The sequence below is a fragment of the Nyctibius grandis genome, chromosome 4 (genome assembly GCF_013368605.1).
Source record: "Nyctibius grandis isolate bNycGra1 chromosome 4, bNycGra1.pri, whole genome shotgun sequence".
Taxonomy (NCBI): domain Eukaryota; kingdom Metazoa; phylum Chordata; class Aves; order Nyctibiiformes; family Nyctibiidae; genus Nyctibius; species Nyctibius grandis.
In genome coordinates this window covers 96,000,018-96,025,395 of record NC_090661.1, presented here as the reverse complement: position 1 = coordinate 96,025,395, position 25,378 = coordinate 96,000,018, and the positions used below count along the sequence as shown (strand labels likewise).

The 25,378-nt window shown below is 39.1% G+C and overlaps 1 protein-coding gene across 9 annotated transcripts in view; it reads left to right on the top strand.

Annotated features, from left to right (window-relative positions):
- Positions 1-25,378, top strand: part of ABLIM1 (actin binding LIM protein 1) — a 210,759-nt gene that overhangs the window by 162,011 nt on the left and 23,370 nt on the right. For 6 of the 9 annotated variants that reach the window (XM_068400205.1, XM_068400198.1, XM_068400199.1 and 3 more), the window contains 5 exons: positions 5,612-5,689; positions 8,451-8,606; positions 13,709-13,744; positions 15,013-15,142; positions 25,241-25,345. In XM_068400205.1, the coding sequence (XP_068256306.1) occupies positions 5,612-5,689; positions 8,451-8,606; positions 13,709-13,744; positions 15,013-15,142; positions 25,241-25,345 (505 nt within the window). The remainder of the gene's footprint in view (positions 1-5,611; positions 5,690-8,450; positions 8,607-13,708; positions 13,745-15,012; positions 15,143-25,240; positions 25,346-25,378) is intronic. The other 3 variants (XM_068400204.1, XM_068400203.1, XM_068400202.1) reach the window with 1 other exon arrangement.

The window sequence follows — 25,378 nt, the reverse complement described above, 5'->3', positions numbered from 1 at the left end:
TATCATTGCAGTTGCTGTAAAGATAGGCCAAAGGCTTGAATTTGCATGAAAACTGTAGGTTGAAAATGGTAGGGTGAAATCCTGTGAATTCTCTGAGAAGTTTGCTGTTGAATTCAGTATGTTCTGGACTTCCCACTTTATGTTGTTCTGCTTTCCACTTAACTTACTCTTAGTGAAGGCTACCTTTGCATGAGTAGTCTTGTAAAAGTTTCTTTGGTAGCAACATGCCTTCAATGATTATGTGCTGAAAATTCATTCTCCTCTCTGGCCTTTCTGTCTAGAAGGGGAAGAAAAATTAGTTGTAACCTATTAACGTGTGTCTGTGTGAGTTTGAACTAAACCTGTTCACAATTTTTTGGCTTGATGCATAGTGTAGATTTTTTAGTCAGAGAAATAATGAATGCGTACATTTGAAAGAAACACTTCTGTAAGGAGGAGGGTACAGTTAAACTAGTGGACAGGCACAAAGAATGCTGTAACACTGAGGTACTTTATTGGTCTTGTACACGACCACTGAAAATTACTGAAATCCATTGGAAGCCTGTGTTTAATGAACTCTGGTTCCAAGTCCTAAATGACTGTGAAACCTTGCAGTTGATGAAGCAGGTAGTCAGAGTAGCAAGTGTTGTACTGAGAAAGCCAAATTCCTTGCTATTGCAAAATTGTGTCTGCCTAGTAGAATAAATTACATCTTAATCTTCTATTTGTTTATTTATAAACATGCTTCACTTAAAGTAGCTTCTGAGGTTTAGAGAATTTTCTTAAGCTATAATGTTGAATGTTATTAAGTGAAAACATATTAATTCTTCTGCAGCTATTATCACCGCCTTGCATAATGAACTCTATCAAAAAACTAAGGCAGGTACTGTAAACAATGCTGACGATGCCTTTGTTAAACAATAGCGCATCTGTTTGGCCAGATGTTCTTGGGATCAGTTTTGATCTGGTTGCCTGCACTTGTAAGTTTCTATAGAGCATGATTCTGAACATCTGTCCTTGAGAAAGCCAGAGCCACCACATTGTAGCAGCATCTGGATGATGTGAATGGCTCTAGCGTGGATTTTTTTTTAAGTTATTTATTTAGATGATGTGCCATGCATGATGACATGACAAACTGAGGTAAATGCAGATGAACATCTTAAGCTTTGCAAACTAATATTAAAATAACAAGTTAATCAATTTGGGGCATATGCATGGGTGATACAATAATTGAGCGTTTAAATTCACAGTGAACCTAATAGGATGAGCATGACAGTTGGTGTTACCTCTGCCAATCTGCAAATGAAGTTGGTGAAGAACTTTTACATTTAAGACAAATGCATGGAATGAAGAACAAAAACATAAGAAGTCTGTGATAAAGTGGGAAATACTGAGAAAGTCTTGCAGATACTTTAGGTGCTTTGTGATCTGGTCCTTTCCTTTGGCTTCTTTAATGACATGCATGAATTTTAATTGACTGAATTTCTATTGATTTTTTTCATATACTTTATAGACCTCCTGTATCTGGTACAGACATCCCATATTGATATATTTACTACTGTTACATCCATTTGGGTGGAAGAGGAAAGAAAAAAACAGATGACTCTTTTACTGTCAGAAAATGTGGAGAAAGGCCATGCACCACAAGAAAAGAAAAAAAGATTAGTTGTAGTTCTTCATAGAAGTTTGCTTGAAATTTCTCTGCACAAAGGTAGCATTATGAAAAGCTCTATTTGAATCCTTCAAGAACAAGAGCAATCATATAAAGAGTGTTCCAGATCTGTTTGTAGAAGAAGTAAGGCAGCTTAACATGTTTTGTTGCTGGGAGTGTAGTACAAGTGTCACAGGGCTATTGTGATGGAAGGGAATACCTCTGAATTAATACATTCGTATTAAAGGATGTTTCCTCTAATTTCTTTACCTGTCTTCTTCCAATAATGTGTGCAAGAGATGCTCACGAGATATCTCCACTGAAGGTTAAAGGTTAAATCAGGGAGAGCCACTATTCCTGTTTCACCTGTGCTCTGATCAGCTCTCCTCTAGGGTGGAATTTACACTCTATTGCAGTTACATCAATAGAGAACTTGACCTCCAGTGTGTCTCTGGCCACCTGTTTAGGATACAAAGTCACAACAATGGTACACAGGGTCAGAGATTCTCAACTGCTAATGAAACTCTAATGTACAATCTAATAAAATCTGTACCCTGTCACAGATTTTCAGTCAGGAGCTATTGTAGGTCTCTTAGGAGAGGAGCCAATCATAGCAACTACAAGTATGCCAGAGGAACAGCTTATATCAAGGAATCTTTAGTGTATGTTTGTTAAGGCAAGCAGCACAAGTGTTTTTAAGTGCAGTGCAATTGTCTTTAGGGAAAAGTGCAAAGCTGTGAAGGATTCCAGACCATATGGGAGCAGCAGAGTAGGAAATAGTTAGCCATCTGTGATGGAAACAGCCTGTGTAATTCAAAACAATAAATAGGGCAAAGTGAGGTAGGAAGGGTGAGAGGAGATGTAGAAGTGCTCTTTTTCATGTGCTGTCTTCAGGGGTATGTCGTAAACTTAAACAAGATACAGGACTGGGAGCGAATAGAGGAGCCACAGAGTTCCAGGTCTGCTTGGATTAAGTTCCTCAGGAGAGGAACAGTGTGTGCTCAGGCAGTGGCTGGCAGGATGGAGTCCTGCCCAGGGAATGTGGAGCTTTGCAATAGACAGAAGGGAAAGTTGGTGTATGCAGGAAGAATTACAGAAAATAAAAAACTGGTTTTAAAAGGTGTCATACCTGGCTTATGGCTGTGTTCATGGGATGGTAACGAGGAGCCTGGAGCAGAAACACAGTGAGGAAAAGAAGAACAGGTGCTACAACTTGCCAGTCCATCTGACAACTGCTTTTGTACTCCAGGGTTAAGAACACCTAAGAAAGTTGTTAGCAGGATATGGCTGAAACTATCTTCTTAAGGCGTCTAACTTTATGTAGTAAATTCACTGCAGTGATAAACACACGTGAATTTTCCTTTGCTGAAAAGGTTTTTAGCAGTGACACTAAGAGATGAGACTAAGGAGATGGACCGAGGGCTGAGAATTTCTTGGTTTTTGAAGTGATTATAAAAGGTCCAGAGTGAAGAGGAACCCAGAGGGTCTGCCAGGTGGGAAGAAGCCGTAACTGTCTGTAACTCTTGTTTTCCTGCAACAGGGAGAATTGAGCAGACAAAAGTCTTAAAGTATGTCTGCCAAAAGCCAAAGGTAACAGAGACACCCCTAACAGTACCTCAACTACTTAATACTCTTCCCGATGTTGTAATGAAAATAATTGTTTTCCATAGCAACTGCAGCAACATGTTACATGTGTCTCCACTCAAGCAGACAGTGGTGTGAAATGGCAGAATGGAAGGGGGAATTAAGTGTTTCTCAACAACAGCTAGATTTTCTGGCTTAATTCTTGTAACATTTCCATGAAACAAATGGTTGTTATTGGGTTTTTTTGCTTTGATTGTGTCATGGGAGGAGCTTAAGGGCAGCTGAGAAATTTCTGTTCCCTTTTGGGATGTAGGAATTTGGAGCTACAGGGAGAAAAGGAAAGAAAAATATAAAGGTCCAGCTGAGAAAGTGTTCTCAGACACGCTCAGGAGAGGACTTGTGACTGTGTCAGTCCACGGCCACATATGCTCTCTGTTTGATCTGAATGTTCACGTTTTTTGGTGGAACACGTTCAAAGCCTTTTATTCCTCTGACCCTTCCTGAATGCGGTGATTTCATTTCCACAAATGAAGTCAGAGAAAGCCTGCTGTATGATCCATGACTGGTCTCCAGCATTTTTTATACAGATGGTTCCAATAGCTTTCCTGGCTATGAAATAAAAGGTAGAAAGACTCTGAGGTCTATTGAATGATCCTTTCAGGAAATGTATGCTGAGAGATAAGAAAGGTCCAGTAGCTTTGTTGTGATCACTCCAGATATTTCCTAAGCAAAATCAGCGAGCCAGGCTGTCAAGCCTTGTTTCTTTTCAGTGTGTGCCTGAACGTCCCTTAGTTCAATGTCACGAGCTGACAAGGTAAGGACTATTTACCAAGATTTAATTTTCAGTGACTTTGAAGTATCCCACTGCACTAGTGTCGTCAGAGTCATCTGCTGATGCATTGCTTCGTGGTGGGATTTGGTTCTTTGCAGTCAATTAGGGAGCAAAAATTGTTCATGGTTTCTCAGTTGCAAGTGGGATATCGTTGACTACCTTTGTGTGCCTGCTGCATGCCAAATTTAGGGTAATTGCCACACCTTGAAAACTGTGTTCAGTTTTGGGCCCCTCACAACAAGAAAGACATCAAGGTGCTGGAGAGAGTCCAAAGAAGGGCAACGAAGCTGGTGAAGGGTCTGGAGAACAAGTCTTATGGGGAGTGTCTGAGGGAATTGGAGTTGTTTAGTCTAGAGAAAAGGATGCTGAGGGGAGGCCTTATTGCTGTCTATAAGTACCTGAAAGGAGGTTGTAGCGAGGTGGGTGTTAATCTCTCCTCCCATGTAACAAGGACAAGAGGAAACGGCCTCAAGTTGTGCCAGGGGAGGTTTAGACTGGATATCAGGAAAAATTTCTTCACCGAAAGGGTTATCAAGCAGTGGAACAGGCTGACCAGGGAAGTGGTGGAGTCACCATCCCTGGAGGTATTTAAAAGATGAGTAGATGGGGTGCTTAGGAACATGGTTTAGTGGTTGACTTGGTAGTGTTAGGTTAATGGTTGGACTCGATGATCTTAAAGGTCCTTTCCAACCAAAACAATTCTGTGATTCTATGATAATAGCCTGGGTGACTTTTGATTGAATAGATGTTTTTCAAATTCGTCAAGTTTTCAGGATCCCCACATCTCAGTGATAAGTTAATCTGTCTTCTCTCACAAAACTTCCCCCAGGGAATCAGTGTCTGTTTAGTCCTGATGAAGTGTTGGAAAATCCACTAAATGTGTAACAGCACTCGCTCTGTAGGGGTGTGACTGTTCTCATGAATTTCAGTTTGCAGGACATTGTCCTTAAACATCAGGACTTCTGCAGTATGGAGAATCATGAAATTTCAATCAGCAGTTTAGCTTTCATGTTGCATCTAGATTGTGCTGCAGATGTAGGGAACAGCTCCAAGCTGAGAATTTCTCGTCCTTCTACTTGGAAGGGCTGAATTCGGTTCTGTATTCATAATGGAAATCCAGTGATTGAATATCTGGGAAGTGATAACGTGTGTGCTGTGCTCCTCCCAACAGTTTTGTTTGCTGAGCTGCTGATACCTCTAGCTGTTTGTGAACTAACGTTTTGATAAAATGACCAGCAGGACTATCCTGGATTGTACTTTGTATGGCTCCTTGCAGTGTCTCTGGCAGATGTTGTTTGGTTTTGTTCATTGTTGTCGTCAGTCTTTTACATTGTATGGTTTAGAAAACCTCCTTCCCCTCTCACAGCACTCCTTCCCCCTACCAAAAAAAAAAAGCCCACTTGCCTCACAAGATTGTGAAATTTGCCAGAATGCTTGCATTTGTGTTAATATTTTTTCCTAAATTCAGTTAATTTCAAGATGTATGCAGATTTCTTCACTTAAAACCAAAATTACCAATGTCAATGGCTTGAGGTTGGTCTGAAAAGTTACTTTTTGTTTTTCAGCCTACAAGAACATCATCAGAAAGCATTTATTCCAGACCAGGTTCCAGTATACCTGGCTCTCCAGGCCACACTATCTATGTAAGTATTCCTTCAGGTAAATAAGCTGCCGATCCCTTGCTTGCACATGAAATACTCCATGCTGAAATAAATACACTGATGCTAATGCCTTCATTCTAGTGGTTGAATTGTTAAAATTCTCACCATGACAGATGTAGCTTTTATAACTACAGAATTTCAAGAGCAGGGTAGGCCTTTTCCAGGTCACGTTTCCCTTGGAAACATGCAGTAAATCTGTTGAAGTCACCTGGTGAAGTGAAGAGGAACAAAAGGCAGACAGGTCATTTGACTTAGTTAGGGGTTATGTGAGGAGATCTGTGCACCTCGATATGCAGTTCTTGAGAGATCTGCTGTCTGCACTTGCAGGACATGGGGAAGAGGGTCAGCCTGGCTGATACAACACCTTCTGTTTCAGAAGTCAGATGTTTTGGTTGTGGAAGGAAAGGTGGTTTTTATTTAAGAACGAAAATTATATTAAGCATCCTTCTGTTACTAAACTAACAGTGCTGAAAATGTAAAGTTATTGATAGACTATTTTATTTGTGGCTACCTGAGATGCAGAGTTTAATATGATGCCTTCAGTAATCAAGCCTCCTCTTTTATTATTTTAGAGGATCTCTTTAACTTCTTGGCCTCATTATTGGTAACTTTTGACCTTAGAAATTAAAAGTGGAAATACATTAGCAGAAGGTTGGCCCAAAATTTTCAAAGGAATAATGGTTTTCTCCTCTTTTCATACCACTTTTCCAGGATTTTCAGTGTTGTAAATGTCAGTACATTTTTTTTTCTAGGCAGAGAAGTCCATAGGGTGAAAAAAAAGTCATCTTTTGTGGCTGTACTAATCTGGTTCTAAGGAAGAAGAATATCGACTCAGATGTACTTGGGTGAATAACAGAACAGCTCAGCCTTCTCAAACTTGCTGTATTTACATGCGTATAACCTACACTTCCAAAAACTCATATCCATTTAACAGTCCTGTTCCTTGAAAGTTCATATAACCTTTATCCTCATATAAAACATGCTCTCAGATAACCTGCACAAAAGCCAAGGTGGAAGTGGAAGATAACAGCTAAGGAAGAAAATCACAAGCAGACAAGCTAGTGAGAGAAAGTCCATTATGAAGGGAGCAAAGATGAAGGTGTGCTGGGAAGAAGAGGCAGACTACAGGGCAAACTTTCTTTTCTGTTACCTATGCATAATGCTGAATCACTGATTTTATAGATATGCTTAAGATTATATAGGTGAAAGTGTAGTGTGTGACACAGAAATCTATTGGTTACATGTGTAATAATGCAGAAAAATTACCAAAATTACAAATCTCAAGTCCTGAGTTTAATACTAGTTCCTCAGTGCATTTCAACAACAACAACAAAAATTAGCTGATATATTAATAATGTTCATACCACAAAGAGCAAAACACAGAACATGTCCTGGAGAACTGTCATTCTACTGGTAATATCAACAGGGGTCTACAAAAATATCTGTGGTAATTTATATTGGATTAAGAATATCCAAACATATTTGCAGCTCATTAACAGACAGTGGTAAAAATATTACAGAAATAACATACATTAATATACCTATGTATTTTAAGGGTTAAATTGGCTTACGGTATTTTGTTATATCTGGTGAGTCAAAACTAAACAGATTTGAAGCTATTTTTAGAAAGTGAACAATTCCAAACCTTACTTCTCTATCAAAAAATGTTTTGTATTGTTTCTAATTTTCAGTATTGCTTAAGAACCACCAAGACCAGTGGTTGTTAGGAGAGCTTGGGAAGGCAAATGCAATTAAATCTGAAAATATTAGGTACTAGTACTCAGGAAGAACGGAACTGAATGTGAGTAGAAACATATCAGCCTCATTTCCTTGTGCAGCCTACTATGAATAACTAAAATATCTAGTAGAAGAGTTGAAAACCAATTTGAATATTCTCTTTCAGTTTTAATCATCAAATATATTTCTGTAAGGAGGTAAGAATGTATGATGATTTTTTTAACAAGTCTTCTTTTAAGTAAGGAAAGATACTAGCTATCTAAACTGTATGTAAGGCCTCTTTCTGGCTCCTTTTGATGGGTTCAGCTGTCTTTGTAACTGATTTCCTACTTCAATTTTTTAACCAGTTAAGAGCTCTTTGCAGTTTTAGTGGAAAAAATAGTCACTGATAGTACTATGTAGTATGCAGTTAGTAAGCAACATATGCCTTAGTCAGAAGCTTGGGTATAGGTTGAGTGACGAGTGCAATATAATGGTTTCGGTTGGGAGTTTTGATACTCAGTCCTGACAAATGGTCCTGCTTGCTTTTTATTTCCTTATAATAAGTTGTATTTCCTCTTGTGTGCACAGTTATAGGTTGCCTTTCTGTCTGTGGTCTTCTGCATGGAATCCTCTCATAGTCTCTGTAGTCGGCAAACTAAGTTGATGTTATCACACATTTTACATATGGGAAAACAAGAGCAGAAAGGTGAAAATACTTGCCTGAGGCTACAAAATGAGCTATTTCCAGAGCTGAAGTTTCCAGCTTGCTTTTGGAGCTAAGAAACTTTTGTATTACATCTATATATGCCATGTTCTTTCTTTCCTAAACTGAGAAAACACTGTGCTTTTGCAGAGGAGGCCTACTGGAGAAGAACAAGAAGAAATCACTTCGCATGTAGAGTGCCAAAAAGGGTTTTCCGTAGCAACAGTGTGACAACAAATACACAAAAATCATAAATTGTATAAAGCAGAAATTATCAGTGCATTTGTGTAAGTTAATTTATCTTCTGTCTTTGACCTTCAGGCAAAAGTAGACAATGAGATCCTTGATTACAAGGATTTAGCAGCCATTCCCAAAGTCAAGGCCATTTATGACATTGAACGTCCAGACCTAATTACTTATGAGCCATTCTACACTTCCGCCTACGAGGACAGACAGGAGAGACAGAGTCTTGGAGAGGTAATGAACCGACAAGCAACCCATTCTGCTCTAAGCTTTATTCAAAGCCTGCTTCACTTCTATCCTCCTTTGAAACAGTTTCTAATTGACACTCCTTGGTATTGTTGCTGCTGCTGTTCAAAGTGCTTTTTGTCTGTTTGATCTGGGTTTAATGGGAACAATCACGATGAGGCCTCATGTGCAAAACTGCACAATTAAACACACAATTAAACACCTACATGAACACCAGCCACTGGCAGAGGAGTAGGAGGGGGGAAGTTTCCAGCCTGCCTGCATGTACATTCTCATAATTCACATGGATATCCTAGTCTTTGGGTACAGCAAAGTCCAGAACGTGAGGCAAAAGCCAACCTGGTGGTGTGCTGTAGAGCACTGATATTCAAAACAGAGTATGAGGAATATCGTGATGTTCTGTGGCATTAAAAGGATTAAGGGCAGCAGGATGCTTTCTCTCACACATATTGAAGGGAAATACATTTCCAGAGCACTTTGCCAGAGATACTGGATAAAATCTGAGCTAGGTCAGGATGAATTGCTCTTCCACCTGGGAAAGCACGTTAGTTGCAGTATGGGAATACCTGCCTCACATTTTACACTGCTGACATTTAGTAAGGATTCTTGTAAACAGAAAAAAACATCTAATTCATTCTCTTAAATTTGTTTTTAAAGAGATCTTCCAGGTTGTAGGGTCCTCCACTTTTCTCAGGTGAACTTCCATAGATGCAATTACTATTGATATGGTTCCAGTGCAGATCGTGAAGCAGGTTTTGTCATGTAATACCACCTGACTGTAAATCAGACTTCCTGAATGCAAATCTAAGTGGACATGGAAATGGATTTACTTCCTTGCAATCTCAATGACTTTACTGACTGTAACTGAATTGAGTATGAACATGATCTGGGGAAAAAGGAAGTACAGTAAATCATTCAGGCACCAGTGATCTGAAGATACCCAATCAGTGACTGATAATCTGCTCTCTTAGCAAAGTGTTCTGCCCACCACCAGATCAGAGCTGCCTCAGTTTTTCTACTTTGTTCTTGAATGTTTTATAGGATTAGTCTTTTAAATTATAACATGAGTTGGAAATTCAGGAGACTGTTCAGCTCAGGAATAAAATAAGAGATTAACAGGTCAGAATACTACAGAATTTCCCCCCTCTAATTTACGTTGGTAGTGAATCCAGCTGACATCTGATTCAAAACCACTGTGAGATGCATTGGTGACCTCTGACCAGTTCCAACAGGCCTGACCCATTCCACAAAACCCTCTACAAACACAAGTCTCTTGTTAGTCACAGAGGAGGAACTAATCTCACCCAGAGAAGGTGAACTATTTGTTAATCCTTAAAAGGAAGCTTCTCACGCACAAAGCAGTATGTTGCAAGCTGATAAAGCAATATGAAGGAAGCTGTCTGCCGTTATGCTTGTTCTGGGAATAAGTAAAAGCCTTTGGGGTTTTCTAACCCTGTATTTTCACCAGCATTAAAACAATTAATTTCTGGTGACTACAGAAATTTGTTCTGGGAACAAAAGACCTTTCGCCGCCTTTTCAGAGGATCTGGGTTTTCCACCCAATGCTACTCCTGACTTCTATCACCTTGGGCAAGTTACCTCACCTCTTTGTACCTGTTTCTCCTCCCTTCCCTTGCCCTAATGAGAACACAAGCCCATCAGGGGTCGAGTGATCTCTTACTTTGTGTTTGTGTTGTGGTAATTGAGTGATACCAATCTTGGTACATCATTCATCAGTCACCATCATCTTTAAAAAGTAGAGGGGGTGACATGTTTAGTTACGGCAGGGATTTGCAGACTTTGAGTGATTTAACCTGTATTCTCCTTGCAAAGTGTGTATATGTGGTAGTGTTAAATAAAAGGGGAGCCTGAGCTTAAGTTTGTACCCTAGAAATGTCCTTCATCATGATTTAAAAAAAAAAAAATAAATATCGTCAAACTCCGCTAAGAAATATTTCTGGGTGTCCAGGGGAGATTTGCAAGAACCACCAAAGTTAATCCAGTAGTGGAGACAAACCTTAATTGCAGGGAATGAGCTACGAGAAAATTGTATTCTTCAGCCATAGAAAGTGAGAAGACACAGCACAAGACTTTCTTCTTTATTGCAATGGAAAGGAATTGCTTTGAAAAGTTTCTCATAATTTCTCTTGTTCAATTAAATCCCAGTCTTGTTTTTCTGGCAGTCTGTGATGAAGAATGTTTTCACACAGCACCATCTGGTGGGACCGGGCATTTCGGTGACAGACCGCCAGTGGTTAGCGGGGGAAGTAAAAGGGAGCTCATGAGGAGGTGGTTTAGCTTCTGATATAAGAGATGAAGGGATATGAAATGAGAGCTGTAAATAAATTTTCTGCTACTGAGGCTGACCCTTAATGTAGTGATAACATTTCCAGAGACTGTCAGTTACTCAGGCTTTGCATGTCCTGTAACTTCTGCCCTAATAGCAGCAACCTGATTAGCACTGAAATCAAGTCTTATCTCAGCTCTGGCTTTTGCTGCCTAAATATTGAGAGGAGCAGCGTTTTACCTGCGTGTCCTTTGTTTCTAGTATTCTGTCAGTTGAAAGCGCTGAATGTCTGTAACAGCTTTCAGTAAACAAGTGGTCATAAATTGAGAAACACATTTTTTTCTAATATGATAGATGCTTCAAAACGGAGCAGGCATCCTACCTGGTAGTTCAACAAAAAGACAGTTAAAATGAGATCAATGTGAAATGTTGGAATTTGTGTTATAAAATGACACCTGTAAAAGTTTTCAGTAATTTGCTGGAGCACAAAGTGACCCATATGACTTCAGGTATTATGGCAGCCCCTTAGATCTCAAAGTAATAGAGCATTGAGCCTGTTGCAGTGAGTAAAGTGTTACTGTAAATTTGTTCAGAACAGACTCTCTACACAGACTTTTTCTTTCCTTTTTTTTTTTTTTAATCTGGGGTCATTACTGTATTTCCACTGTCTTACTAGTCTGAAACTGAGCTGTTTCTTCTCAGTCAACTGCAGAGTGTATTTCTAAATCACAGAATCAAAGAATCAACCAGGTTGGAAGAGACCTCAGGGATCATCAAGTCCAACCGTTGCCCTGACACCACCCTGTCAACTAGACCATGACACTAAGTGCCATGTCCAGTCTTTTCTTAAATACATCCAGAGATGGTGAGTCCACCACCTCCCTGGGCAGCCTATCCCAATGTCTAATAACCCTTTCTGAAAAGAAATTCTTCCTAATGCCCAACCTGAACCTCCCCTGGCGAAGCTTGAGTATATGACTAGTATAAAGACTTCTGTGATGATAGACAAGATTTTAAAAGACCTCATAAACCCTGAGGAACCAAGCATTGCTTGGCAGACTCAGTGTTTGAGATATGGCAGTTCACCTGTGTATGGTAAAACAATAAGTTGACTGCAGAGTGTGGTTCTATTTCCCAAAAAGCAATGAGATGATGTCAGATGGTGATAGAGTAAAAATACATGAAAGGTTGGTTATAGATTCAGTGTGTTACTGTCTGGAATGCCTTCCCAGTCAGATTCCTGTGACTACCTTTTACAGTAGTCATTACCTCAGCATCTAGGCAACACAGCAGATTATGGAAACCTGTTTATTTACAGTAACACATAAATGACTAGTAGAAAAATGTGGGAATGCACATCACAACGTGTGCTTTTTGCATTCATATTGAAAGTTTTAGATGCACTCTCAGTTTTTGTGGAGAATGATGCTACAAAGCACTGTGTGCAATATGTTTCATGTGGAGCAAAGTTTTTATAGCTGCTGCTGTTGAAACTGTAATGAAATGGTGGTTTGCTGTATAGAACTTGTGCAGTTGTAAGGATTAGGAAAACAAGAATGTAAAAGACATTCAAGGCTTTGATGGAAAGTACCAAAAGCAGTCTTTAAAAAGCTTTATGGCAACTTTCTGAAAAGGAGATGTTCTGTACCCAAAGAAAAAATCACTCCTTGGTTTGGATACTTTGTATTCACAGTGTCACCAGCTCCATGAGAGTTAATGCTCTCTCAATGCAAAATGTATAGCTGGATATTTATTACCAGAAATTCTGCATATATTTTACACTACTGCTGTTGTACATTATTGTAATAGTTAGACCAGAATCAGCAATTTTGCTTCTGAGACGTTATCTTAATAGCTATATTGTTCTATAATAATTGTGGTGTTATTTGAAAGCATAATCTCTTACCCAGTTTATTATGGCAATTAAATAATATTGAAGTTTAGTGCATAAAGAAAATAATTAAATCCTGATTTTCCAGCTTCAAATTGTCTTGGGATTAAAGGGCACGTAACTGGTAATTATCCATAGCCTTTATTCTTGTTCGTACCGTCAACATATGCATAATGCTGTGTTTCGTTTCTAAAGGTATTTCTTGCCTCAGTTTCCCTCTCTGTAATAGAAACTTCATAATATTGTGCATATTTCTGCCCGCTGGCCTTTGTGCAGTTCTTTCAGTATACATGCTTGTAATTCCTGTCTGTTCTCCTTATGTAACCATGGAAGAACACAGAGATTTAAGAGATCATATCAAAGAAATGTTGATGACAATTACGTACTCCTTTGCACGGGTATGAAATGTAAGGCCTTGGGGAGAAGCACATTTTTGCCAGAGTATGTGTGTTGGATGAAAAACATGCTTCATCCTGGAAGTTATTCTGTATTTCTGATTTTCCATGCAAAGCTCTGAGTTAAGATTATTTACTTTTCATTTCCACTTTAAAAGATTTCTTCATGACAGGCATGGTTATTAAATTAATAACCCTTTCTGATTTTGATCTTTACAGCTATGTTTTAATTACCACAATGATTAGATGGCTGAGAGATGATGTTGCATGGTATTTGACTGAATTAATCACGCTTATAAAGATTCTCCCAGAAACTTTAATTGCTTCAATGATTTATGGACCAGTTCCTGAGCAATGTGGAAAAAGCAAGTTCCAGTGCTACAATGGCCTCAGTAATATCTGCATTGCCATTTTACATTGCCATATATCTGTGAATCTGCAGCAATGTTTAGATTGCCATTTTCCAGCCCAGCACATGCAATAATGTTTCGTTAACCTTATTTTTATGTCTTTGCAGTCTCCAAGGACATTATCACCTACCCCTTCTGCAGAAGTAAGTTTGGTGAAACTTTTGGGGACAGTATCTTACTGTAATTAGAATTATTCACTTCAGCAAATGCAGGCATTGATTTTGCTGTCCATCTGATACGTATTTGTTTGCCACATAGACATGTTTTCTGAATAGTGAAGCTTAACAAAAATTGACTCTGAGAAGAAACCATTAAGTTAAGTTCTTCCTGACAGATTGTAGAATAATGATGCTCCGGCTCCTGCACCTTTGTTGACTGTGAAGCAGAGCCTTTTCTCCAGCAGAGGTCACTTCTCGTACATTGATCCTTCTGGTGGCACAGGCGGGCGCAGATCTCAGGAGCTGGATGATTTAGACGAGCTAAAATGCTGCTCTAAGCATCTAAATAAGCCGTATTTGCCTCTAAAACATTTGCAGTTTTGTCTTGAAGAAAACATAACTGTGGTTTGGTTTGTTTTTTCCCTAGGAGTTAATTTGAACATCACAATAACATGAAACATTTGAGGAGTCATTTGTCAGGATACAATAGATGCCATTGCAGAAGCATTATCATTTTAGGGCTGGGGAGTGTTGCTTATTTGCAACGTAAAAGATGTAGTGATTGCTACATGTTAAAAAAGTAACTATAAGATTTCTTGTAAATCTTCATGCATTAACATCAGTCCTGTCCCTTTTCTCCCGGTTTGGTTTGCTTTGTGGGGTTTTGAGGGTTGTTTTTTGTTTGTTTGTTTTTTTAATTGCCTTTTTTTTTTTCAGGAAACCGAGAAAAATTGAACTATATACAAGGAAGTGTCATGTTTTCAGATACAAAGGGAATCTAATTTTGATACTAAATACCTTTTGATGTAGTTAGTCAAGACACATGGTAAATTAAGCCACAGAGAGCTCTGTGCTGCGGCTATTGAACTCTTGCTGGTCTCCAGGTTAGCTAGCTGAAGGCTAGCTCGTGTATCTTGTGCAGTATGCTGCGTACTCTGAATGTACAGACATACTCTGAATTCAGCTTCCCTTATGGAGTCACAGGAATGTGGGCAAATCTAGGATTATATAGAATTTAATAGAAATTACAGGTGGAGTTGGAACCTTCCAAGACTGAACTATGACCCAGACTGTAAAATGGATTGGAGTCTTTTCAACCATTAGAGAATAGTAACAATGAAGCAGGTTGAAAGCTTAAGGGATATTATTATTTCAGTAGCTTCTGCTGATGTCTTCAGATCCATGAAAGTTAAGTGCTGGTAAAAATGTGTAATGTGCATTTGCATTTATTAGTGAATGTTTCTGTTCTGCAGGGATATCAAGATGTTCGGGATCGCATGATTCACAGGTCTACTAGTCAGGGCTCCATTAATTCTCCAGTGTACAGTCGTCATAGCTACACACCCACCATGTCACGTTCGCCTCAGCATTTCCACAGACCTGGTAAGGGCAACTGCATTAGAAGTATATGTAAAACTATTGTTTCTTTATTATGTCACTTAGTGGTGCAGCGAAGCACTTGTTTCACTTAGCAGTGGAAATTTAGGATTGAAAAATTGTTGCATATTTTAATATCTGATTTTCTACCTGTTTTTTTTGTTCTTGATTGATGCAGTCTTTTGTACTAGGCTGATGAGTGTTTCTTACATCATAAATATGGATCTTCTGGTTTTGTTTCTGATTAATTATTTTAAAAATCTTTGTATGTTTCTGAAAGTGAGTAAAAATCTGCAGCAGTGAATCACAAACTTAATTCTGGAATTTGGGAAAAGTATCACATATTGGAAACAAAAGTTATGGCTTGACTATACAGGAATCAGTCATGTAGGATTCCTCCCTTCTAAAAAACAATTCATTTAAAGCTTGGTGCAGCCATGGAGTCTCAGATTCAGCAGCAAAAATCCCAGATATTCCAAATTGCTAGTCATTTTTTAAAACATCATAGACTCATGATTCACTAGGTAGATTTCTTAATTAAAGCTATAGGCAATTGCCTGGGAACATTTAAAAAACACAAACTTCATTTACTGGTTTAGCAGTGGTGTACAAGTTCTACGTACAACATGGAAAATGTACAGGTCATTCAGGTTCCCAGTACATTCAAAATTACTGTATATAATTACTGTATATACTGTATATATGTGTATATAAAAGCAAGATATGAAAATGAACTGTTCAACCACACCCAAATTGCATAAAAAATGTATTTCTAAATGCTATTCATTGAAGACTTTTCAAGACTGATTTTATTGTTTATGGTAATGAATTAAATCTTTGTGATCTGTTTTTAAATTAAGTGATACAGTCGTGCAGTTACATCTTCCTTGGTGATTACAGCTGAACAGTTGGGATGCCAAAAGCCCGTATGCAATAGGAGCTGCATTTTTAAAATTAAAGATTTATAATAGAGCCACTACTGTACAACTTGAATGCTGTAGCCGTTTCCTAGTGAGGGTGGGCTGAAAGCAGCTAATTGTGTCTGTCAGTGAATGCCTTATTTAAAGGACCCGAGGGAGGTGGGACAGAAGCAAATTGTGTCTGATACTTACTGCTGACAACATGACTGTGTTTTAAGATGACGTTACAACTGAAACCAAAAGAGACTTAAAAGTGTGGAAAAGCTGCAAACTTCTGTCTCTTGATCTTGATTCTGGCAATTCTGAGGGGATTTTTCCATTTGTATCAGTCATATCAGGGATATGAACAAATCCAGGTCCTATTCCACACTTTACTGTGATTGATTTTTACTGTTTGTGTTCAGTCAAGGACCTTCCCCAGAAACAGTCTCTGTGATGGGCGGATGGGCTCAAGCCAGAGTTTGGATCCAAATGTAAAACGTTCAAAAGTTGCAGCCTGAGGGATTTTCTGAGAAGACATTTGTTCAAACTTATCTCTGTTCAGATGATCTCATCTTTGGCTCACCGGTTTCTGTTTCACATATGACAAAGAAGTAATTCTGTAGAATTTATCATTTTGATCTTAGCTACCCTGCTTTGGGGTAATGGTTAATGCTACTTTATAATTTTCCTACAGTAATCATTCATGTTGAATAATAGCACGTGTATATTTACCATTTTTCTCCTAATGGCACTTCTTATCATCACGTTATTTGCAAGAATAATTTCTCTCTGAATAAACCCAGTGGCCCCAGATAACTTCTCTTTGGCTCCCAGCTAGCCCTTGAGAGAGAAGTGAACCACTGTGTTAACGTTGTCAGCATAAGGTTCTTCAAACATTTGAGTGCTACAAGTTTTGAAAAAGTTTGCAGCCTTTTCCTCCCGCAGTGCCCAGCTGATGCTGGCAGCATTTTTGGAATGTCTCAAAACAATAGAAAACAGCTTGCATGCCTCTTGACTGACATTTTTTGGTCAGGCACTTTTCGAAACAACTGCTTTCTTAACTAATTGAGCGTCAAAGTTTGTGATGTTTGCATGCTGGTAGCAGGCTCTTTTTTCGTAACAAGGCATAGATCAGAAGATCATCAAGCCAATAAATGTTATGCTAAATTAGCGATGCAGTTCAAATCTGAGCCTCTCTTCTAATACTTCCTGTAATTTTGTCTAACTTCTATGAACCCTTCGGTCTTTAACGTTTTTTTTTCTCCTTCCTTCTTTTCAGAATCCTAATTGTTCAATGCCTTTTTTTTTCTTCCTTTGAAGCCTCCTCCCCTGCCTTTCTCTTATTGGTTTTCTTTGTTTTCATTTTGTTCTGCCCCCCGATTCCCTGCTGCCGCAGAGCTGCTCTCTACTGGTGTGCAGCGGTTGTCATACCTGCGCACTAGCAGTCTCAGCTCCACTCACCATGACTCCCGCCCCAACTCCCCCTTCCGACACCACGTCATTCCCCATGTCAAAGGTAAGGAGCCAGGCCTCCCCAGGGAGTACTCACCAGGCTGGAGATTTATTAGCATTCTGACAAAGCTAATAAGGTGTATCTCTGTAAGGTTGTCATTGGCTGTATAGCTGAGCATGCCTCGAAATGCGCCGTTACACTTAAAACTACGTTAGAATAGACATAATGTCCTTTTTTCAGAGGAAATATGTCATTTCTAAGGGCCCTAGTTGAAGAGTCATCAAGCAATTACCTATTAGAAATACACAGGAAAGCATTATCATTTGCTATTTAGAACCTGTATGTGCCTAATTAACTTCTTTCTAAAGTCATACATAACAATTACTACAGCAGTTAGCCTATCAAATTTAATTATTATTTCCATGTTCTTAAAACATGCTTTTAAAAATTGACCACAAATATTGCCTGGATGAGAGCAAATTAATTGAAAATATAGAGAAAAAAAAAAAAAAAGATTATATAAAGATCAATGGCAACAAGGAAGTTAAAAATTTTTAATCACATTGGCAATAATTAGTGCCCAACAAAGTAAAATTAAAATCTCTAGGCCTCTCCTCAACTAGTGAAAATCGGCAGACTCTGCTGAAGGCAGTAGAGTTGCAGGGGTTTACACTACCTGTGGAGCTGGTCATTTCTTATTTTTTCAATCTGTTATTTTCCATGGTTTGATTTGGGCAGAGGGTGGTTCTTTCATTGTGTCTCTTCAAGGAGCTCATTCAGCTCAATAAGCTTTTAGTTTTCTTTCTTGCTTTCTGTGGATGTGGTTTTACTTCTATTTCTATTGGAGCACTCTCTGGCTGTGCCGTCTCTTCTGTTGGGGGAGAAGGTCATAGCTTATCTCACCTACAAGAGCTCAAAAAGAGGTAGTTAAGTAAGTTGAACATAGATCCTATTCTGACATCACTGATTAATGTAGATAATCATAAACTGGAGATAAAAAACAGTTGCAAGGAAGTTGTTGCCATGAACTTTCAAGAAATGCTAATAGATCTCAACATTATAGCTCTTCAAGCATTCAGATCACCAGTACTAATTTTACTCTTGCCTTTTCTTAGATGATTTTTGTTAATATGCACTTTCAACTTTCCTATTATGTCACTATGAAAAAAAAATCTCACTTCAAACTTAAAAGATTGGGACCCTTAAAAATCCATACACTGCTCATTTCAGCATGCAGTTAATTCATAATCCTTGCAATTTCAACATTTCTTTGCTGTAAATCCAAATTAATGCTCACACTCTTTCAAGTGGCATTTTCATTCTTTTTCTGTTGAGAAAATAGCTTCTTCAACAGATAAATCAGAAGAACTATTGAAAATCCATGCCTATTGTTTTCAGATTTCAAAGAATTACCTGGTGTGTAGATTAGGCATGTATCTTGGTTATCGGTACAAAAGGCTGAGTGGGATTACAAGCACTGTAGGCGAAGGGGTGGGTATGGTTCCTATCAGGTCTGTCACATAAGACATTGCAAAAATCCATAGTTTTCTGAAAATTGTACATTGAGGTCTTAGGCCTGGACAGGGTTTATGTGTTGTATCTCAGCAAAGCTCCTGAAAGCTCAAGTTCATGTCACTGTGACAGTGTACACCATCTGAGGATGTGGTACATTTGAGAAGGGGCAAGTAGCAGGTATCCAGATCTTATAATTCACATGACTAAATTTAAAGAGTAGTCTTTTAATAGTTGGTTGAGAAAAAGAAGGACCTTCTTAAGGTGACCTAAGTTTGCTGCCTAGGTTAATGTGGTGGGAATGTCCCTATGGTTTTAATTTCTTTTTGTTTTTCCTCCCTGTGGAGGAAGGTGACTACTCAAAAAAAAAGAAAATAGACTTTTGTGTTTCAGTTCAACACTGCAAGCTGAGTTCCCTCAAAGCATTGAGCCAAACTCAGACATTTATAAAACATACACAGATAAATTAATTTGGAGTATTTTTGGTAATGATCTGGAAGAAAACATGAAATAGTATTGGAGAGTTCCCTGATGGCATGTAGGCTGGGAGAATAGTAGTCAATAAATAACATGAGCAAAAGTTTTCTCTGTGAACACTATAGCCAAATGTAAGCCATGCTTCTAAGGGTTGTTGTCCATCTGTACATGCTGGGAAGAACAGTGACTCTGAAGAGGATTTGGCTGTTCCGGTGAATGTTAGGATGGATGGATAGGACAGCAGAAAGAGATGGTGCAGCTAAAAGAGCTAAGTAGAGACGTTAGGTACTTGAATAAGATCTGCAGGGAATTGAATTGGTAAGTCCACAGTCCCAGCAGGATGGGTGTCATAAGAAACACTGCAGAACCTTGAGAGAAGGACCATCAAATAATCCCAAATATCATAGAGAAAAAGTTATGGGTGTTAATGTATTAATACTATCAAATGGAAAGATTTGGTAGTGATTTATTCAGTGTCTGTGTACCTGTGTGGTAACAGAAGGTTCTCCCATATTGCGAGCAAAGATATAATAAGATTCTGTGTTACGCTTAAATTAGATAAAAATAGTCGTTATTTCTCGGACTTGTTTAAGGTGAAGATAAGTAGCTATTCAAACAGCTTAGGAAAAATTTTTGTCTTCCCATTACTACAAAATAGTGAAAGGTACAAAAGGTCAAAAGGCCTGAAGACCTTTGTAATTTTTCCAGAATGATAAGTAATCCACAAAGTGCTCACAAAATATTAGATAAGCAAATGTTCATAATGTTTCCTAAGTCAGAGCCAGCTTTGGCTTGTCCTGTAAGAGGAATATGATGGAAGATAGTTCTTAATCAGTTATATTCTGGAAATACATATCACATAGTGTATATGTGCGTATATGTACTAACAGTTAAAGAAAGACAAGATGACAGGGACTGGTAATACTTTTGTTAAATAAACCTGTTTGCTATTACAACATGTAAGTGTAAGTGTTTTCATAGGAAGAGATAATATAGCTTGCCCAGTATATCATTCGAAGGGGTTGTGGGGGTTTTTTTTAACATTTGAGTAGTGTTGGGTGAAGTCCAGTTACACTGTATTGTGTGTCCTCTTCACTACTTCATGTTCATAGATATTTTGTTATCAATTGATGTGCCTGATCTGGGTTTCCCACATGGTTCTTCATTTGTCCTTGCATACCATGTGTGTCCAAGTACCTCCTTTTGACATCTGGGCAGCAGAAAAGAGAGATTAGTCTGGCACTGCCTGCAACTAATGCAGCTCCCTGATATTCTTATCCATAGGTGTTTGTCTTGGGTATTCCAGGTGTCTGTTTTCAAAGTTTAAAGAACTGCATTATTTTACCCTTGAGAGTAGCATTTTTATGTCCACTAGGGAATTAGACCCCTGTGAATGCATCTGAAATTAGAACTATAGCACTGGGGGGATTCACTGGATAGATAAATTTGCAGTGATTCAAAGAAGAGGTATCATGTAATCTCATTTGTACTTGGTCAGCCTTTCTCAAAGCCACTTGTACTTTTAGCAGGAAGATGAACTTGGTGTAAGTTTGTAAGAAAGATTTCATAAAGCTATAACTTTGGTTTTTTTTTCATTAGGTAAAGGAGCATAATTTTCAAACAGCATAATGATAAAGAAAGTGGCATATGACGCGTTACGCCTGTGTTATCTCAAGCCAGAAAAGTAGAAATTTAGACCAGTTTCAGTGTGTTTTCATTCAGTGTAATGCTTAAACAAGCATAATGCTCAAGCCTTGTAGACAAGTCCAAATGTAAAGAACTTTGAGGAGTGAAGGGACTAAATATGCCTCAGACTTAGTGAGAGTTTGTTAATGTCGCATATATGTTGAACAAGCTGGAAGAGGGTGTAATTTGCGTCAGCTCAGACTTCATTTAATCTCATTTGGACTCTCCATTGAATTTGGTCTTCTCTCAATAAAGTACTGTATTTGCTATGAAAGAATCAAAACAAGTCTGTGAATGAAAGAAACCCTGACCCTGCTGAAATCAGAGACAAAACTCTCATTGAGAGCCAGGATTTCATCTCACATGCCTAAAATTTTTCAGAGGCATTCAAGAATATTGCAAAGCCCCCGTAAGATTTCCACCTAAAAAGAGCTCCAAAGTAATGTGTATTCCTCTGCTCACAGACCTTCCCATAAGGAATCTACCCACCTTCATAGTGAATTTTGGCCTTGGTTTTCACAGGTTCCTGCTTTCCTTCTCTGAGGCAGGTCTCTAAAATCAAATGTTCTCTGTGTGTGATAACTGTTTCCAGGGTTTTGTGGATGCAGCTGAAAGCTCTGCTGTGGAAAACAGCCGTGCTTTGGCCGTGTCATGACTTTCAGTTTTGTGCTGGAAATATGAGCTGCATGTCTGGACAAGATGATGAAATATAGTTTGACAAAACCTGAATAGACTTAAGAGTTTCAGGTGCTGTTGAGCTCTTTTTCCTACGTCAATTCAGAAGTAGAGCAACGAAATCGCAAGTTGACAGAAGGCTCAGTGTTGGTTGTATATGGGGTTTTTTGCCTGATTCTGTGAACTTAGCTTGTGAATCGCACAGTGAGCCCAGTAGTGAACACTTCAGAAGGCAGAGGGAACCTGCATTACACTGTGCTGTGTATAGGCAAGCAATTATATTCCTGACTGCCAGGGGAACCTGCTTAACAAATCCAGCTATTGAAAGTGGGAACTACCTGATGGAGCAAACAGAATGAAAGAAAAAAAGCCTCTGAATTTCGCTTCTGATGCTGCTGTGCTCAAGTGATTGATTTTTATATGGAACTTGCTCCGTTATCTCTTAACATCCCCCACCCACCTATACAGACTCATGTTCAACTTAATGCCAGGAGGGTGGGAGCTAGTTTCTCCTACAGTGTTGCTGAACTGGAGCACTCCTGTTGCTTTGTGAAGTTGTCGCTAGTTATGGCATATCTGAGATAGTAAGAGAGACTCTCCTGTGCAGGCACAGCAAGGAACCCAAATTTAGAGCATGCACAGCCCCTACTTTTATGTAAAGCTAGAAGCAGGCTGGCCATGAGGCCCTGGGAGGCAGGTGCAGGCAGACTGGCAGCTCTGCTTTCCTGTGTGCATACGCACATTCCACAGATGTTGGCACTGCTTTCATAAATTGTGGGTGATTTTACAGCTGCATCTGAAGCTCTTAAGCCTCATTATGAGAGTGGGCTCCTCAGGGATGATCTAATGAGAATCTGAGTAGATGTACCATTCCCTCCTGCCGTGGTTGGATTTAATGAGACTGCTATCCTAGAAAGTGTAAAGGAGAGTTGTTTGTCAGTACTAGTAGGAGTCATTAGGAAGAGAGACTGCACAGGAACCCCAGGAAATAAAACCCCACAGAGACATCTGTAAAGCAACATGTGCAGGATGATACCACACTAATTGTCTGCCTGGTCCTGTATGCATTATACAACATTACCAGTTCTCTCTAAACAAATTATCTGCGTACCAGGTACAAGATTAGCCAGCATACGTTTATGGGTGTGAGCATACTTAGTTGTGTCTATTGAGATAAAGAGGGGGATATAAAAGAAGGGTTTCTTCCCTCTGTTTGTGGTGTTGGTGATAGAGGCATTGTAAATTGAACACGCTCACATTTTGACTACCAGTTCCCAACAAGTAAAATGTACTTGTGACTCTTCTGTTGTGACAGTCCACAGGTCAATAAATCCCTTTTGATTCTTCTCTCTCATTGAATATACTAATTGCCAATAGAAGCAGAAAGGCAGAATCGCCTGTCTCTATAACAGTTATAAATTTTAGAATTAACTATATCTTGAGGCCATCTCAATATTGATGTTTTTTTCCCTATAAAACAATGATTTTGCTGAAAAGTAACTCATAATTTCTCAACAGAAACAAAAGACACGAGTAAAAACAGCTTAACCAAGTTAGATGTTTCCTCATCATGGTATTTCAAAGGCTGGACAAGTAGAACACAATATTGGAATTGCCAAGTAAAGGACTATAGATTGGGATATGACAATATTATTTTAAATAATCATTCATACTGCTTTTCAGAGTTAGTAAACCTAGCACTTACTGTTACCTGGCCAGAAGCTCAGCCTTGCTGCACCCAAAATAGAAAACCACGATCGAGTCATGTGGTTGAAAGAACATCATGTTTGGGGGATATCATGTACATTAAGTCATTCAGGGCTGAAATATTCAAGTGGTAAATATAGAATTTTGCACATGGTTCTTCTGGACAAATTTTGTACAGCCAAGCCCCCTGAACTCTGCATGTAATTTTTAAAACATGTATGTGCAGATGGATTAGCAGAGGCCTCTGTGGCACATCTGTCTCAGTGAGGTCTGTAAAGAGCATTTTTTTTCCCTCCCTCCTGGTGCCTTTTAGATTGGCAGATGACCATTCAACTAAACAAGGAACTTTTGTGTAATAAAACCTTCCTTTTTCCTCTCTGCACCCCCAATATATAAATAAGAAGTGTGCTGAGTCCAAGACTTTGGGTCATCTAATGGGACACAGGAAACCTATAGCTGAAAGGAGGCCTGCAGTTTCTTTTTTGTTGTGTTTTATAGCCCTCCTGTACTTGTCCCTCCCCCCCTTTTTTTTTCTTCCTTTGTTAACCAGCTTTTCTAGGTTTTTTTAAACACTTGTGCATACCTGAAAAATGAAAGGGGTTTGATGCTTCCCTACTTCTCATCGTTGTGGTCACCCACACCCGTGTAAAATAAGCACATGTGGACAGTTTTTGCTTGTGTGAGTTTCTACTAGTGTGAAGAATGGCAGAAAGTAAAAAGGCAGCAACATTCTTTTATGGTACACACACAGTCATGCGTTTCGATATCTGGCTGTTAAGTCTTGATGCTTGGGAATCAACCAGCATGGTTGTGCAACAGCCTTCTCACCCTGACAGACACGGAAACTCTCAGGGCTGTTGGATTGCTGTGATGGATTGTTAGGAGGCAAAGACATAGTCCTGGTAAGAGTAATTCTACAAATGGAACAAACCTTGTGCACAGAATGGAATTTAAGTTTTTAGACATTAGATTCAGATTTGTTAAATCAGCAGTGGTGAAGTATTGTCACAGATTTGGCAATGACAGAGATTTAGGGTGGAACTAATGATACGGGTGCAGCCACCAGATGGGCTGCATTGCTTTACAAATTATTTTGCCATATCAAAAATTTCCTACCAGAGAGCTAAACCAATGAAAGAGTGTGTATAGAACAGTTATGCCTTTTGATATGGGACAAGTGACCTAACAGCTATTTTCCATCTCTAGCTTCTTTATGCTTTTGGTTTAGGGAACTGTAGTAACTGCCAGCATCTGCTTGTATCTGCTTGGGAGTTGGTTTCATTTTGGGTTTGCGTATCAACTACTATGCTATTTGCCTGCAACTTTTAACTCCAAATATCAATCTCCGTACTAAATCATTGCCAAGTAACCTTCCATTCTTCTTTTCCACGCTGCCCATCTACTCACCAGCTGCGAGCACTCAGCTCCTGCCTGCATGCCGTCAGAATGAGTCTGAGCTGCTCAAACCTCAGCTCCAGCCTGAACATGAATTTTTGTCTCTGCAGGAATATCAGGAAAAAAAAAGTCACCAGGGCTACCAGTTCTCGTTATTGTTTGTGTTTATGGTTTTGGTTCAACTTCTTTTCTCCCTGAAGGTTTTGATTCCACCGATTTTGTTTAGGTTTGATTGGGCTTGCGTTTTTTTATTGCTGTCCCTCTTCTCATTTTGTTTTCTCCATTCTTTCATTGGAGGCAATGAGCCGTCCAGCGGTCGGAACTCCCCTGTCCCCTATCGGCCCGACAGCCGCCCTCTCACTCCAACTTACGCTCAGGCCCCTAAACATTTCCATGTTCCAGGTAGGAGCTGGCACTCTATGTGTCTCGGTGTCC